General features: G+C 50.8%; 2 protein-coding genes across 3 annotated transcripts in view; one reads left to right on the top strand and one right to left on the bottom strand.

The window, feature by feature from the left end:
• HDAC1 (histone deacetylase 1) overlaps nt 1-13,126 on the top strand; it is a 35,339-nt gene extending 22,213 nt beyond the window's left edge. For both annotated transcript variants that reach the window (XM_035713243.2, XM_025446991.3), the window contains exons 4-14: nt 5,612-5,686; nt 7,046-7,184; nt 7,645-7,786; nt 8,818-8,910; nt 10,040-10,148; nt 10,231-10,371; nt 10,919-11,027; nt 11,122-11,252; nt 11,532-11,684; nt 12,198-12,246; nt 12,521-13,126. In XM_035713243.2, coding sequence (XP_035569136.1) covers nt 5,612-5,686; nt 7,046-7,184; nt 7,645-7,786; nt 8,818-8,910; nt 10,040-10,148; nt 10,231-10,371; nt 10,919-11,027; nt 11,122-11,252; nt 11,532-11,684; nt 12,198-12,246; nt 12,521-12,548 — 1,169 coding nt within the window. In that variant the 3' untranslated portion in view covers nt 12,549-13,126. The remainder of the gene's footprint in view (nt 1-5,611; nt 5,687-7,045; nt 7,185-7,644; nt 7,787-8,817; nt 8,911-10,039; nt 10,149-10,230; nt 10,372-10,918; nt 11,028-11,121; nt 11,253-11,531; nt 11,685-12,197; nt 12,247-12,520) is intronic.
• Nucleotides 13,127-13,334: 208 nt separating this feature from the next.
• Nucleotides 13,335-15,743, bottom strand: MARCKSL1 (MARCKS like 1). The gene is made up of 2 exons (XM_025446992.3): nt 15,452-15,743; nt 13,335-14,612 (listed from the first exon to the last, which is right to left on the bottom strand). The coding sequence occupies exons 1-2, from the start codon at nt 15,536-15,538 to the stop codon at nt 14,100-14,102; spliced, it is 600 nt and encodes a 199-aa protein (XP_025302777.1). The 5' UTR covers nt 15,539-15,743; the 3' UTR covers nt 13,335-14,099.
• Between the last annotated feature and the right edge of the window lie 794 nt (nt 15,744-16,537).

Here is a 16,537-nt window from a genome sequence, read left to right as displayed (position 1 = left end):
CAGCAAATCTGTGGCACTTGTTGCTACTGGCCACAAGGTAGTCTGATTCCCAAGGCAGAAAGTTTATTTGTTACAATAATTGTTTAGTTGTAATGATTACAGAGCCACAGAGACTTTTTTTTAAAGCATCAAGCTTCTTTACCACCTACAACAATACTGTCCCCTCTTTTTTTTTTTTAAGATTTTATTTATTTATTCATGAGAGACACAGAGAGAGAAGGAGAGGCAGAGACACAGGCAGAGGGAGAATCAGGCTCCATGCAGGGAGCCTGATGTGGGACTCGATCCCCAGACCCAGGATTATGCCCCAAGCTGAAGGCAGACACTTAACCGCTGAGCCACCCAGGCATCCCAGTACTGTCCCCTCTTAAGTGCAGTATTTGCTCTTTGAATTGACAAGATCTTATTTGCTTTCAAGATGAGACAAATTCCTTCCTTTGCTCTGGATGGCTTTAGGGCTTCTCATAACCTATTTAGGCCACTGATCAGGCTCCATTGTCAGCAGAGAGGATTCTCATTAGAGAAGGAGCTTGGTGTTAAAGAGAGAAAATGAGCTTTGATGTCGTGGTTTGAATTCTTTAGCTCTACTACTTAGCTGCTGTGTGTTCTTAAGCAAGCACCTAGCCTCTCTGAGCCTATTTTCTTTTCTTTATTTAGTTTTTAAAGATTTTTTTATTTAAGAGAGAGTGTGCTTATGTAGGGGTAGAGGCAGAGGGAGATGGAGAGTGAATCTCATGCAGACTGTGCTGCTGAGCCCAGAGCCCGATACAGGGCCTGATCTCATGATCCTGAGATCATGACACAAGCCCAAACCAAGAGCCAGGTGCTAAACTGTACCGTCCAGGCACACTTGTTTTCTTTTCTTTAAAAGAAAGACAGGGGCACATGGGTGGGTGGCTCAGTCATTTAAGTGTCTGTCTTTGGCTTAGGTCCCTGAGTTGGGCTCCAGCCCTGAGTTGGGCTTCTTGCTCAGTGGAGAGTCTGCTTGTCCTTCTCCGTCTCCCTCTGCCCCCTACCTCACACATGCTCTCTCTCAATTAAATAAATAAAATCTTAAAAAAAAAAAAAAAAAGGAAGGGACACTTGGGTGGTTCAGTGGTTGAGCATCTGCCTCTGGGTCAGTGTGTGATCCCAGGGTCCTGGGATCCAGTTCCTCATCAGGTTCCCCATGGGGAACTTGCTTCTCCCTTTGCCTATGTCTCTGTCTCTCTCTCTGTGTCTCTCATGAATAAATAAATAAAATCCTGAAAAAAAAAAAAGAAAGACAGTAATGACTATTTCATAGTGGAGGTTGGGGGGATAGAAGTGAGAGCACTGACTGTCAATGAATAGTAACTTTTGCTGTGATGACATATTACTTTCATTATTTTCAAATCTGTCAAAGCAGACATAAAATATTAGGCCCTGAGGAATGCCCAGGTTTGGGTCTGGCTCCCAGTTTGCTCCAGTTTTCCGGAAACTAGCATTCTAAGGTTGTGTATTAAAAGATTAGGTCTGGGGACGGCTGGGTGGCTCAGCGGTTGGGCGTCTGCCTTCAGCTCAGCGCATGATCCTGGAGTCCCGGGATCGAGTCCCACATTGGGCTCCCTACAAGGAGCCTGCTTCTCCCTCTGCCTGTGTCTCTGCCTCTCTGTGTGTTTCTCTCATGAATAAATAAATAAAATCGAGTCCCTCCCACAAATAAGTAAGTAAGTAGATAGATAGATAGATAGATCGATCGATCGATCGATTGATTTGGGGGGCACCTGGGTGGCTCAGTGGGTTAAATGTCTGCCTTTAGCTCAGGTCATGATCCTGGAGTCCTGGGATCAAGCTTCACGTCAGGGTCCCTGCTTAGTGGGGAATCTGCTTCTCTCTCTCCCTCTGCCCCTCCCCCTGCTCTTTCTCTCTCTCTTGCTTGCTCTCTCTCAAATAAATAAAATCTTTTAAAAAAAAATTAGGTCTGGGATTTTCTCTCATTGAAGATGGATTTGGAAGGATGAAACTCTCTAAGGACTTTAAGGCACCTTACTGACTTGATCCATAGGGTTATAGAAAGATGTCATTTAGTGAAGTGCTATATAACCAGGGGTATCTACAGAGACAATAACAGGGATGTGAGAGCCAAGCTCTTTTATTATATTACCAATATCTAACCTAGGAAGTTATATGTGTAATAAGACTAAAAGTAAGTTAGGCTTCCTTGCTCTTGGCTAGAATGTAATAGACATTTTGTGGTCATTTTGAGACCTTGAGAATCTTTTTTTTTTTTTTTTTTTTTTTTTTTTTGTCAAGAGACCTTGAGAATCTTGATCAGAAGTTCTGACCTAGGATGCTTGGGTGGCTTAGTGGTTGAGCATCTGCCTTTGGCCAGGTCATGATCCCAGGGTCCTGGGATTGAGTCCTACATTGGGCTCCCCGCGGGGAGCCTGCTTCTCCCTCTGCCTATTATCTCAGTCTCTCTCTCTCTCTCTCTCATGAATAAAGAAATAAAATCTTAAAAAAAAAAAGTTCTGACCTAATATTTTAATTAGTTAAAATGGGACCATGATGTACAGTGAGCTCCCTGACAGCCTGGCTCGATCTGCCCATTTGCACTTGGTTCCCTATCAGCCAGCCTTTGCCTGCCAGGGAGCTCATGGCCTGTTGGGCTCAGGCCTTCTTAAAAATAGTAATAAATAAATAAAATGGGTTCAAACATCAATAAATGCAGTTTTGGGTTTTTTGGCCAGATAGTTTATCAGAATGTGAAACATGGTGGAAAAATGATAAAGGGGAATTATGGTGGTAGAATTTAGAGATATTGTCGTCTATTTTATAGATACATAAACTGAAGTGAAATGACTTTCCCAGAATCACCCAGCAAGGCAGTGGTAGAATGGAGAATGGAATGTTTCCACAGAAAAGTATAAAAAGTAATAGAATGAACATCCAACTACCCACTCCCAGCCTAATAAAGAAAACATTACCAATATAGTTGAAGCCCCCTTGGTCGCCTCCCCTTGATCACACACCCTTCTCTCTTACCCTCCACTCCCCGCCCCCCATTATAGCACCACAGTGTACAAGCCCTCTCCTGAAGTCCCTGTTAATCCCATGCATCTCTTTCTGCAGTGTGCTTTTTACCGCCTTCCCCATCTCCCTCTGCTCTCCCATCTCTCACCCACTGTTGCTCCCTTCGTTCTAACACCAGCCTAAGAGTAAGAAACGTATTTGTAGTGGGAAGAGAGAAACCCATAGAAAAGTCCTCCCTAATTTCACAGATGAGCACAAGTGAGGGTCTTCATTCCCTTCCCCCCTTTCCATCTCCAGTCACACAGTTTGTTGAGCTGAGAATAATGGGCTGGCTCTTTGAGCCACGTGTTGGTTTGGGGCTGAAGGAAAATATTTTTTTCTCTTATCTAAACCATTTCCTGGCCCACCTAGCTGGCGAACTGAGAGTACGAACTCTCAGTCTGAGAGTCATGAGTTCCAGCCTCATGTTGGGTATAGAGCTTACTTAAAAATAATAATAAAGGGACGCCTGGGTGGCTCAGCAGTTTAGCGCCTGCCTTCGGCCCAGGGAATGATCCTGGAATCCCAGGATCGAGTCCCACGTCAGTCTCCCTGCATGGAGCCTGCTTCTCCCTCTGCCTGTGTCTCTGCCTCTTTCTTTCTCTCTTTCTCTCTGTGTCTCTCATGAATAAATAAATAAAATATTTAAAATAATAATAATAATAATAATAAATAAAACAACCATTTCCTCCCATGGTGGCTCCACATCCCAGATGGAAGTATAAGCAAAACTCTGGAAACCTAGGCAGGCCAAACCCAATGAAGGAGGAAGCAGCTGGAAGGGGCAGTCGGTTGCCAGTGGATAAGGATCCTGGCCCCAGGGACCAAAGTTCTTATTGACACAGCCTCCCAGTGCACAACTGGGGAGTGAGGGTGATAGCTACCGACTACTGCTCACCCCCTTCTGCAGGCCGCACTTCCCCAGAGCGCTTGTCTTGGCAGGGAGCCCTCTCAGTCTAGGCCAGTGCCAGAGTGGGTAGCGTGTGTAGTTACTGCAGACTGAGCTTCAGCCCTCTCAGTGGGTTACCGCAGTCTGAGCTGGGCTCTGCTACCCTCCTCCTAGGGCTCCTCCTTGTTCTCCGTGGGGAACCCCAGTTGACAGCAAGTGCAATAGGAAGGCCAGAGCAAGGGATAAGGGTCTAGCCTACCCTGCCTGTAATTTCCTGTGTATCATTCATGTCTCAATAGTTTCCTTTTTTTGGTTGTTTTCTTAAAGATTTTGTTTATGTGAGAGAGACTGCTTGAGAGTGGACTGAGGGGGAGAGAGAGGGAGAGAATCTTGAGCAGCCTCTGTGCTGAGCCTCAGAGCCTCATCTGGCTCTGAGGTGAAACCAAGAGTCGGATGCTCAACTGACTGAGCCCCCCAGGCACCCCTCATAGCTTCCTTTTCTAGGAGAGGAGACTCGGAGCCCTGAGGTTCCTCCCTAGCTCTGTGACTCTACAGCCCTCAGGTGTGCTTCCTTTCCTGCCTCTCAGCTTCTCAGTTCATTTGCATCACTGTTTGCATGTGTTTCCTCATTATGTGTTAGTTTGGACTTTTGCCCCTTTAGGCCGGAAATAACTTGACTCCAGTTTTCACTTGGGTGTAGTAGCAAGAGCCCTGGACTGTGGGAGTTGAGACACCTGGACTCTCATTCTGGCTCTGCCACTGCCTCCTTATATAACTATGGGCAGGTCGCTTAATTCTCTGGATCTGTTTGTTCCTCTGGACAGTGGGGTTGATGTGTCTTGTCCAACTCATGGGGTTGTGATGAGGATCAAATGAGATTGTATATGAAATTATTGGGGAGAAGGCCTGAGTATATTTTCATGGGCTTTTAGGGCAGGCAGACCAATGTTTAAGATCGCCTCTGCTATTATTAGGAGTTCACGTCTCTGAGCTGGTTTCCCCATTTATAAAATAGGACCAAATTGCCTTAGAAGGTTGTGCGAGGTATCTAAAGCCTTTAGCACAGTGTCTGGCACATTGTTAAGCATTCAGTGGATGATAGTTATATAGGTCTCAGTTTTTCTCTGCCTTGTTAGTCAGCTGGAGTGAGATCTGAACCAACCCAGGAATAAGTAGCTCAATTTTCTCCCTCGAGGAAAGAGCTAACATTTTCCAAGTACTTACTTGCTGTATTCTTCCCCAGTAAGACTTCTGTTAATCTTCTCAACATTTAGGTGAGGCAGATATCATGGTTGCTACTTAAAGGTAATGAGCCAAAGCTCTGAGAAGTTAAATGACTTGATCCAGTCACAGAATCAGTAAGTAGGGCAGCCCTGGTGGTTCAGCGGTTTAGTGCTGCCTTTGGCCCAGGATGTGACCCTGGAGACCCGGGATTGAGTCCCACATCGGGCTCCCTTCATGGAGCCTGCTTCTCCCTCTGCCTGTGTCTCTGTCCCTCTCTCTGTGTCTCTTATGAATAAATAAATAAAGTCTTTTAAAAAAAAAAAAAAAGAATCAGTAAGTAGAGCCTGAACTAGACCAAGCCTTATGAATCCAAATTCTGTGGATTCCCCCCGCCCTATAGGCTCATATGTGTAAACAAAAACTAAAGGAATTGTGGAAACTAACCTTTCCCTTATGTCTTTCAAGTCAACGTCGGTGAGGACTGTCCAGTATTTGATGGCCTGTTTGAATTCTGTCAGTTATCTACTGGTGGCTCTGTGGGTAAGGAATATACCTCCCTCCTCACGGGCTGTGCTGGGTTGTACTAGTGAGGCCTGCCTTTTAGGCCGCTGTCCCAGTGGGGTTGATCTGGGACCCTTTAAACGGTCCTATGAGTTTTTACCTTACGTCTTTTAAAATATCCTTCTGGTTCAGTCCCAGCCTAGGTTTAGTCTCTGACATGGTACTGACAGGTGTCCTTGATTGTCCTTTCCTACCAAGAGATCTTAAATACTGGAATTCCCTGCGGACCTCATGGGGTTGTGGAGATGCTGTACATAGAAGCAATTTGCAGACTGCAAAGTGCTATGAAAATGGGAAGTGTCACCATCTGTGTCTTACAAAAGACCATAGTAATTACCTTTAGAGGTCAGAAATAGTCCCCACATATCTCCCACTTCCATTATTAACTTCTAGATTACCTCTATGATTACTCTAAACCCTTTCTTAACAAATATTTATTTTCCTATGATCCTTATTTCCTCTCTTCTCCCCTTTGGCTCCCAATATAATCTCAGAGAACAAAGATGTGCACAGAAAAAAGTTGCCCACAATCACACTGTCCACAGATAATCGTTATTACCATTTAGGTGTTTATATATCCATTCTTTTTTCTGTGTGTATATATGTGGATTAAACATATACATCTGTATTTTGCAAAAATGTGTCACATGTGTATAGTTTTGTGTCTGCATCTTTTACTTAATAAATCTTTAAAATTTCTTTAGTTCTAGTAGACTATAGCATGATTTCTAGTGGCTACATGATTATTCCATGTTATGGACCAACTTTAGTTGATATAATCAGTCCCCTCTTGTTGGATCACTTGACTTGTTCCATGTTTTTATTGCTGTTAGAATTACACTGCCACAAATGCACCTGATTACACAAGTGTCTATTTCTCTAGCTTCTGGGGCCAGTTTGTACTTGGAGCTTCTGATACCTTCAGTCAGTATCTTCATCATTTTTTGACCATGAACCCCAGTAATAAATACATTTACACGCAGTTGAGGTTCTGCATGCACATTCTTGCTCAGAAGCCAGTTTCACAGAAGAGCATTTACCTTTACTGTTATTTTATCCTAGTCTCTTTTGTTTAGTACACACATACTAATCATGACCCATTAAACCAATTTTAAGGCTTACTGATGGGTTACCACCCTCAGTTTGGAAAAAAGTTGTTTAGAGTAGCCAGGGTCATATTTACTCTCTGTTGGAATAGGGAAGGAGGGAGAGGACTGGCCTCTGGATCGTACAGTCCAGTTGTCTGATAGGTCCTACCTCTCACTGGTTTTCTGGGCTTCTTGGGGAAAGGGAGAAGATGGTTTGCTAACAGTCTTGTGTTTGCTCTCTCACACCCAGCGAGTGCTGTGAAATTGAATAAGCAGCAGACAGACATCGCTGTGAATTGGGCCGGGGGGCTGCACCATGCAAAGAAGTCTGAGGCATCTGGCTTCTGTTACGTCAATGATATCGTCTTGGCCATCCTGGAACTGCTAAAGTATGCCTGCCTGGCCTTGTCTCTTGGAGGAGCACCTTAGGCCAGGTTCCCACTTCCCTCTCCCCATGGGCTTGCCTCCCTAGTTTACTTTTCCTAGCAGTGTGTTGGCTAGGATTGTGTTCAGTGAGTGTCTCTGGCCATCCTCTCCTTGACGGGGTCCTGGTTTGATCTGAGCCCACGGCAAGATCAGGGGCAGGCACTGCTCAGATCCTGCCTCCAAAGTGTCCCTGTGTGGCTGGAGTTGACCCTGGCTGTAGAGTAGGAAGATCGGACTTGGTCGGCTTGGTCAGGCCTCTGGAGACACCCTGCCGCTCTTCCACCTTCCTTCAGCCAGTTTCCACGTCTCTGGTGCTTAGAGATACCTGAGGGAGGCAGCCAGCCCGGTAAGCTGGGACCTGGCGCCCTTGGCGCGTCCCATCCCCAGAGAGCCCCCAGACCCCTGACCCCCTTCTGATCCTAGGTATCACCAGAGGGTGCTGTATATTGACATTGATATTCACCACGGCGATGGCGTGGAAGAGGCCTTCTATACCACAGACCGGGTCATGACTGTGTCCTTTCATAAATACGGAGAGTACTTCCCAGGAACTGGGGACCTACGGGTGAGAACTCCCTTCAGGGGCCTACCAGCTCACCCTCAGCTGCCAGCTCTAACTCTCCTATCTCATGTCACCAGAAACCACTCCTGCCTCTTTAGCCATTCAGGACATCATACCCCAGCCTAGGGTACCTGCCCTGATCGCCTTCCTCCCTTATTCTGGAGGAAGAGAGGGATAGGGCTCTCATGAGAGGTCCCTCCTGGCCATAGCTAAGTTACGTTACACTACTCAGATGTCCCATAGGACTTGAATTTTAGGCTAGAAACATCAGGTTCACTCCAGTGGGCTAGGAATTGGAATTCTTATGGGACCATCTCAAGGGTTCTTAACCTTTCCCTTTGATCATCTGACTGCAAGCTATGGACTCTGTCCTCAAGAAAGTATAGGAAACCTTTTGTGTCTGATAGTGAATAGTTAATAACAGATACCTCCCCTTACAGAAGCCCATCAATAGACCTCAGGATAAGAGTCCTTGGAAGCTAACTCATCAAACTCTTGTATCTGCTTCTATTATCATGACTATGAAACAAGCCCTTTTCCATGTAACCCTCTGGTGAAAGAGTGGCACTAGTTCATCTGTTTGCTGTGGCAAGCACTAGAATAAGTGGGCATTTCCTTTTTTTTTTTCTTTCTTTCGTTTTTTTTTTAAGTGGGCATTTCCAATTCTAAAGAACTCTTCTGCCTTCTCTGGGGAGGAAAAGGTTGTCCCAGGGTGAGTGTTAGTTCTGTGACCCAGCCACCAGCAGCTCTAACCCAATCCAAAGGTGAGGTCTTGTGCTATGGGGTAGGGTATTCCATCTCTGGCTCCATAAATAGTTCTCAGCCTGGGCGCAGGCTCAGTGGTGTGTCCAGAGATGTGAGCCTGTGTGAGGGATGGTATTAGCCAAGATGCCCCTGTTCTGTCCCTGGCTCAGCTCCAGGGCCCCACCTGTCTCTCTCAGAACCACTGCCTCTTTCCTTAGCCTTCCAGCCCCCATCTTGAACTTCTTCCTAGCTTCATCTTTCACTATTACTTTAATGTCCTTCTTGATTAGGATATTGGGGCTGGCAAAGGCAAGTATTATGCTGTTAACTACCCGCTCCGAGATGGGATCGATGACGAGTCCTATGAGGCCATTTTCAAGCCGGTAAGTGGCTTATCCACCACCCGGGCTGCAATCAGACTTAGTCTGAGGGATGGGTAGCAAAGTACCTCCAGCATACCTAGGTACTTCTCCCCCAACCCCGAGAAGCTGATTGGGAAATGAGATGTGTTTTGACCCTGGATTGTATGCTGTGTGGTCAGCTAGGGGAATGAAATTCATGCAAATATTTATTGATGCCTTCTGTGGGTCAGGCCCTCTGTTGGATACAAGAATATCTAAGACATGAATCATACCCTTGAAGACCTCACAGTCTACATTGCGGGAGGCAGGCACATACACGACAGCGTGTGGTCATTACTGTTTTTGCAAGATGAACAGAAGGGTGGGAGACAAATGGCTGCCTGGGCTGGGGGGAGGGTAGTCAGAGATGACTTCACAGAGGTGGTGATATTTGAGCTGGACTTTGAAAAATGAGTTGCCTATGTAAAGGAGGTGGAGGCTGGAGAGCAGGGGTGGCATTCAACAGGGGGAACAGCACCAGCAGAAGTACAGAGGTGCCTGTATGTAGCTGCATCTAGACTAGTTCAAATATGGGAGGACCATTGAAGGATGTGATGGGAAACATATGTTGGGGTCAGGATTTCAAAGGGGGCCTTGAATGCTGAGCTGAGGAGTTAAATCTTTGCCTGTAAGCCACAAGGAACCATTACTGGCTTATCATTAACCTAATAGGGTCAGATAGTGAAGTGCTTCCTATATGCCTTATAGTAAGGGTAGCAGCGAAGCCCAACATATGGTCTTTGTCCTAGGTGATATCAAAATCTTGTCAGAGTGAGAAAGATGAAAGTGAGTGCCCCCTCACAATATGAGGCACAGAGTCTGTAGGACTGAAGGCAGATGCAGCTGACAGTCAGAAGTGGCACTGGAGCTTGGGCAGTGAAGGAAGCAAAAGATGAGGCTGTTCCAGGTTCAGCATTACTAGAGCTAGAAAGATCTTGGAGAGCCTTTCAAATTGGAAAATTGAAATCCCAGACTGATGCTCCCTACCACCCAGCATGAGGGAGAGTGGAAAGTAGGAGTAAATGATGCCAAAGTACTGCACCCATCCTTTGCAGCCCCAAACATCACATAACCTCTTCAAGCTGGTGGTTACCGGGATGTGTCCTTTTAGGTCATGTCCAAAGTGATGGAGATGTTCCAGCCCAGTGCGGTGGTCTTACAGTGTGGCTCTGACTCCCTGTCTGGGGATCGGTTAGGTTGCTTCAATCTCACGATCAAAGGTGAGGCCAGGTAGCATAGGGATGGGTGGGCAGGGTCCTGCTGGGTGCTCCTGTAATCCAACAAACCCTTTCTTCCCCGAAGGGCACGCCAAGTGTGTGGAGTTTGTGAAGAGCTTCAACCTGCCTATGCTGATGCTGGGAGGAGGCGGCTACACCATCCGTAATGTGGCCCGCTGCTGGACATATGAAACAGCTGTGGCCCTGGACACGGAAATCCCGAATGGTGAGAGCTCCAGGGCCAAGCCAGGCTGGGCTGGGCACAGCTGAAGCTTGTGTTTCCTCAAGTTCACAAGCCGTTTCCCACTAGCTGTGTGGCCTCCCCTCTTCTGATGCTAGTCATCGATTAATTCTCCTGCCTATCCTCTTGTGATAGTCAGACCACCAGTTTTTCCTGAGTCCTTTCTTGACCCTGTCCTCTCTCCCTCCTGCTTCTGGTCTAGACAGAATTATCAGTGGTTATTTATAGCTTTGGAATTTCTACTCTGTAGGGGATCTGGGATAGTCAGTGAGGAAATGCTCCCAATGGGCATTGCCTAAATTTTTCCAAATTGGGCTTGTGCCTCTTCTCATTGTGTGTATGTTGGAGGGTGACACTGGAGAACAGCATTAAAAAGATTGAAACCCCACTAAGTACCCAAGTCTCACCATCTCAGAGGCATTCTTCTGTGTTAGATGGTTGGGCTGACAGGTCCAGACAAACCTACAAATGCTTTTTTCTTGGGGTCCTGTGGCAGCCAGGTCTCTTGACTCCTATCTCCTGCCCCAATTAGAGCTTCCGTACAATGACTACTTTGAATACTTTGGACCAGATTTCAAACTTCACATCAGTCCTTCCAATATGACCAACCAGAATACCAATGAATACCTGGAGAAGATCAAGTGAGTATATCCCCATGCACCCCCTGATTGAACATTCCAGGCTCTGGTTTGTCCCTAACCAGAGCCCAGCCACCCTCTCTACCATTGGCCATAGACAGCGACTGTTTGAGAACCTGAGAATGCTGCCCCACGCACCTGGGGTCCAAATGCAGGTGATTCCTGAGGATGCCATTCCAGAGGAGAGTGGCGACGAGGACGAAGAAGACCCTGACAAGCGCATCTCTAGTAAGACCCAGATCCGGGGGCGGTACCTTCCCGTTCAGTAGGTAGCTCTGGCTTCCCACCCCTGTTCTTGGTTCCATGTTCCTCCTAAGCTACTCATCTGTTGAGAAACCCATGTTCTAGTTCTTGGGACAATTTAGGGAGTCTGAGTTTCCTTCCCCTCTTCTTAGTCACCCCCTTCCCTTGGTGTCTCTTGGAGGACACACAGGGAAGCACTGGGCACAGACCTTGAGGTAAAGCTGATCTCCTGCTGTCTCACTTACATTTCCCATTGCCTCCCAGTCTGTTCATCTGACAAACGAATTGCCTGTGAGGAAGAGTTCTCGGACTCTGATGAGGAGGGAGAAGGTGGTCGTAAGAACTCTTCCAACTTCAAAAAAGCCAAGAGAGTCAAAACTGAGGACGAAAAAGAGAAAGACCCAGAAGAGAAGAAAGGTGGGTTTGGGTCATGCCCAGACTTGGGTCTTGAGCCCCAGGCCCCAGAGGAGGATGAATGTATGTAGGGCTCTAGGAGGGAGCTGACTCAGGCCCTGCCTTCTGTTGGGGTTCTGCCTCCACCCCCAGAAACAGCAGGACCCACAAAAGAATGAAATTCAATTTGTTATCTGCACTGGCCGGTTGAGCCCTGCCAGGCTCCAGAGCCAGGGACATGCCTAGTCTCCCCATGGTCAGGAGTGTGGCTCTCACACACCACCCAAGCCCCTTTCCCAGTGCTTCACCCCAGGTTCCCAGGGGGCTGCCCCCGCCCACCGGGTTCAGGCACTAGCAGGCTGGGAAACCGGTCCAACCTGTTTGTTCTCTGCAGGGCTCAAGGGGAGGGCCTGGGATGGGCTTTTCTCTTTTGTATGTCCAGTGAGCTGTGTTGGGGAAGGGGGTTCAGCCTAAGTGAAGATTCCATGGGTCTTTCTGGAGGGGAGCCTTGGCCATCCCTGCACTCTTATGTTCTAGAAGTCACAGAAGAGGAGAAAACCAAGGAGGAGAAGCAAGAAGCCAAAGGGTGAGGAAGGAGCTGTCGGCCATCTCCCTGGCATTGGAGCACCAGCCCCTTTGTCCGCCCTGCCGAGGGAGGCGCAGGGACAGCTGGTGCAGCTTACAAAGACCTCTTTCAGGGACCAGTCTGTCTGTCTCTGCAGTTCTAGGCAGAGCTAGGAAGCCCCAGCCCTTGGCAGTCACCTGGGCAGCTGGGGTCCTATAGAAGTCATTGTCCCCGTATTTTTGCCTCCAGGCCTCTGGGGCACGTTATCTCATGCCAGTCTCTGCTCTCTCCACAGGGTCAAGGAGGAGGTCAAGTTGGCCTGAGCAGACCTCTCCAGTTCTGGTTTCCTGCCAAGTTCCCCACCTTTCTCCCACAACCCCTCAGATTTTATATTTTCTATTTCTCTGTGTATTTATATAAAAATATATTAAATATAAATATCCCCAGGGACTAGACAGGAACCAGGGCCCTGAGCCTAGGGCACACATTATGAGTGAGCTTTTCTAGTGGCTGCCTCGCCACCCATCCTTCCCCAGTTCTTAATTTTGAACCATAAAGGGTACCGGTTCTGGAAGGCATGCTTTTAAGCAGCCATAGGACAAAATCCAGAAATGCCAAGTGCCTGCTTCGTAGCTTTGGAAAGGTGCCCTCATTGAGCATTCTAGGAGTGGCTGGGTCTTCTGGGACCCTCCCATCAGGCTCCTTAAGGTAACATCAGCCATTTTTAGATTGGTTCTCTTATCATACCTTCCCACTGGCCCCATGTGAGCCAAGGAACTCACTGCCTGCCCTCTATCCTTGCCCAGTTCTGCAGGTGGAGATTGATAAGTCAGGTATCCTTTTTTGAGATACTATTTTCATTTTCATGAGAATCTTTGTAATAAAATGGTACATTTCTACATCCTCCTGAGCTTGTCTCCTAGCAGTATCCCTGGGTTGATTTCAACTCCACTTCCCTGCCCTTCTCGTGTCCAGGAGAATCTGGGCAACTCCATGAACAAGGAAACAACCCCACAAACTTAACCTTCACCCTAATCCCTCCCACAAGGGTTGAGGTTAACCGATCTTCTCACCCTACCCCCAGAAGACCACTCATTAAAAAGCACTACTAAAGGGACGACATTTATTCCTTTTCCAAATGTTACAGTAAAACCAGGTGGAAGAGAATGGTTTTAGCAGTTAGAAAAAAAAAAAAAAGTACAAATCTGGGGTTTGGCCATTAAAAGTTATTTACAACAATGGGAGGGGGAAAAAAAAAGACAACAAGAAGTTGTTTCACATTACAGACCTCCCCCCCACCCCAAAGCCTAATACTTGCTTACCAAGTCAAAAAAGAGACACAGTCGATTCACAAGCTGGAGGTTTGAACTTGAGTAAGACATTTATAAAAACCTAGACAGGGGCAGTGTCCTCCCCAGCCCAGGTGCCACTAGGCACAGCACAAGAGACTAAAAACTCAACAGAGGGGAAGGCTGGACACTCGGGTTTGGGAGTGTAGGCACCCCACATCTGGCTCAGGGATTTGGGGAGTAAACAAAACCTACTTGGAAAAGAACTGGGGAAGAAAACCAGCAATTGCCTTCTGCAGGGGTAGGGGCAGGAGAGGTAGGGCCAGGGGCAGGAGCATATTTCACATCACTAACCTAACTCGGGAAACTGCAAGGGACCATCTTCAGCTGGCCTTAAGAGGAAGGCCAGATGGATGATGGGAGAATCCACAGGAGGGAAAAGGAGAGGGAACGTGGCTGGGAGGGGGCAACAGCCCCTTCCTTTCTGGGCACAGGAAGGCAGCCAGGGCACCAGGTCCAGGGAGTGACCTCACAAGGACAGCACAGTTTTTGCAGCTTAGAGATCACCCACCTGCCCCCACCCAGCTACTCATTCTGCTCGCCGGCAGGTGTAGGGCCACTCTCCGGCCCCGAGGGAGTGGACGGCTCTGCAGCCTGGGGCCCTGCCTCTTCTTCTGTGTCTCCTCCCTTGGAGGCAGCACTAGCCTCTGCCCCCTTGGCCTGGGGCTCCTGGCTCTCAGGGGTGGCGGCAGCCTTCCCTTCCTGGGCTGTGCCTTCCTCGCCGCAGGCACCGATCTCGCCCTGCTCCTGCTCTTCCTCTGTGGGTGAGGAGGCAGAGGAATCACCCCCACCCTCCTTCCGATTTCTCTTGAAGGACAGACCACTCAATTTGAAAGGCTTCTTGAAAGAGAATTTCTTCTTCTTCTTGGGGGTCTCCTTGGCGGGGGCATCCCCCTTGACCTCAGCGCCCTGGCTAGGGGGTGCTGGCTCGATGGCATCGCCAGTGGCCCCGGCTGCCTCCTCTGTTCCGTTCACGGGGGGCGACTCCCCTTCACCCTTGGGGGATAAGTCTCCATTGCTTTTCACGTGGCCATTCTCCTGCAGGGCAGAGGAGACAGCAATGAGGCCTGGGGCTCTACCCCTCCTCCCCCCACCCGCCCCTGACCCCTTCCAGGCAATAGGATCCCGACTCTTCTGCAACCCGGGAGGCTGCTTGTGGCCTCACCCCCACCAGGATCCCGTCAAACATCTCCCTCCTGCCCTCACGAGCGCGCGGGGGCCGACAGCGCAGAGGCCACGGCCGGCAGGAGGCGCTGGGGTCCCGTGGCCCCCCACCCACCTCCCCCGGGGCGCGCTCTCCATTCGGCGCAGACCCGCTCGCGGCCGCCGATTCCCCGCGGGCGGGCGAGCCCTGCAAGCCGACATCGGGCGGGAAGCCGCCCCGGGGCGCTCTTCTCCGCACCTGGACGGCCCATTTTCCCAGCCTCCCGCTTTGTGTAAACGGGCCCCCCACCCACCTCGGGCTCTCCCCACATCTCGACTCCCCACTAAAAAAAGGGCTGTGAGCCACCGAGGTCGGGCCTGCGGGAGGAGTGCCCTCCCCCCTCCCCGGGCACCCGCCCCGCGGCCCCTGGGCGCCCCCTTGGCGCGGCCCGCCAGCGCCTTTGTTCCCCGCGCGGCACTCGGGGCGGCCGGGGGGCAGCGCCGGGGGCCGGGACCGCAAACAAAGAAGGCGGCGGGGCCAGGCCGGCGCCCCCTCCCCGCCCCTCCCCTCGCTTCGCCCGCGGGGGCTGCGGCGCCGAGAACAAAGGGACCGGGCGGGGGAGGGGGCGCCGCGTGTCCCGGGCCGGACAAAGCGCGCGGCCCCGGCCCAGGGCCCCAGAGGGGGCGAGGTGCGGGAGGAGGGGGCCAGGGCGGGCCGTGCCGAGCGCACCCACCTGTCCGTTGGCCTTAGCAGGGGAAGCGCCTGCTGCCTCCTCGGCGGTCACGTCGCCCCGGGGAGCCTTGGAGCTCTGGCTGCCCATGATGGGGGGGGTCTGCTGGGGGGCGCCCGGGGCGGCCCCGGGCTCGCGCCGCAGGGGATAGTTCGGCCGGGTCGGCCTGGCCGGCGGAGGGGTGGGGCTCGCGCCTGAGGGGGAGGGGTATGGGGGGAACCGAGCTGCACCCCCTCTCGGCGCCCGACCCGCTGGCTACGCCCGCCACCGCTCCGCTCCGCGCCAGAATGCCGCCCGCCGCCCGCCGAGCCGCCTTATATATGCGCCCCGAGCTCGGGGCGGGGCCGGACATTTAAATGAGCGCCCAATTGAGGAGCAGAGGCGGGCTCAGGTCCCGGGCCCCACTTGCGCAGTGGGCGACGCTGGCGGTCTGATACCCCCAGCCCGCTCTCCTATCCGGGGCGGGTGGGGGCCAACGTGGAAGGGGGGAGGCGGGTCGTTAAGCGAGCTGGGTAGAGGACGTGCTCCCAGAGGAAAGGGAGAGCAATCGTTCCCTCCTGTCGCCGCCCCCGCCAGGGTGGACGCCCCCGCACCTGGAGTGGCCCCGGACGCCTCGGTCCTGCACTGACAGCCCCTGTCAGTCTCCCCCTAGAACTCCTGGAAGGGCTCACATGCCCAGACTCGCCAGAGGGCTGGTCCAGAGTTACGCTCCGGAGAATGTGGTCATAGAAGCCGCTGGGCCCCGCGCCGGGATCTGCGCCCCCTCAGGCCTGGACACCGTCACGGGTCCCACCCACGTCCTCGCCTGCCTGCCCGGGTCAGCCTGGGGGATCCGGCCCGCCGCGGAGGCACTCTGGTCAGGCTGGTGAGGCCCGGCCCCCAGCTCTCCTCCCAATCCCCTGGCAGCCGGTCACACCAAACCCCCACTGACAGGCTCACCCTCCGGCTCCCTGGCCCTCAGCCCCCCTCGGGGCGGTCCTGCGATCTACAAGGGCATTTCCATCCCCTGTGACAGCTGAAGAGTCTGAGGCTCAGAGACGTTGACACAACCTGTCTGACTTGTCAGATGCTCTCCCCCTACATCTGCTC

This window comes from Canis lupus, chromosome 2 (genome assembly GCF_003254725.2).
Source record: "Canis lupus dingo isolate Sandy chromosome 2, ASM325472v2, whole genome shotgun sequence".
Classification (NCBI taxonomy): domain Eukaryota; kingdom Metazoa; phylum Chordata; class Mammalia; order Carnivora; family Canidae; genus Canis; species Canis lupus.
Note: the sequence above shows the minus strand (reverse complement) of the source record. Positions and strands in the feature narration are given on the sequence as shown.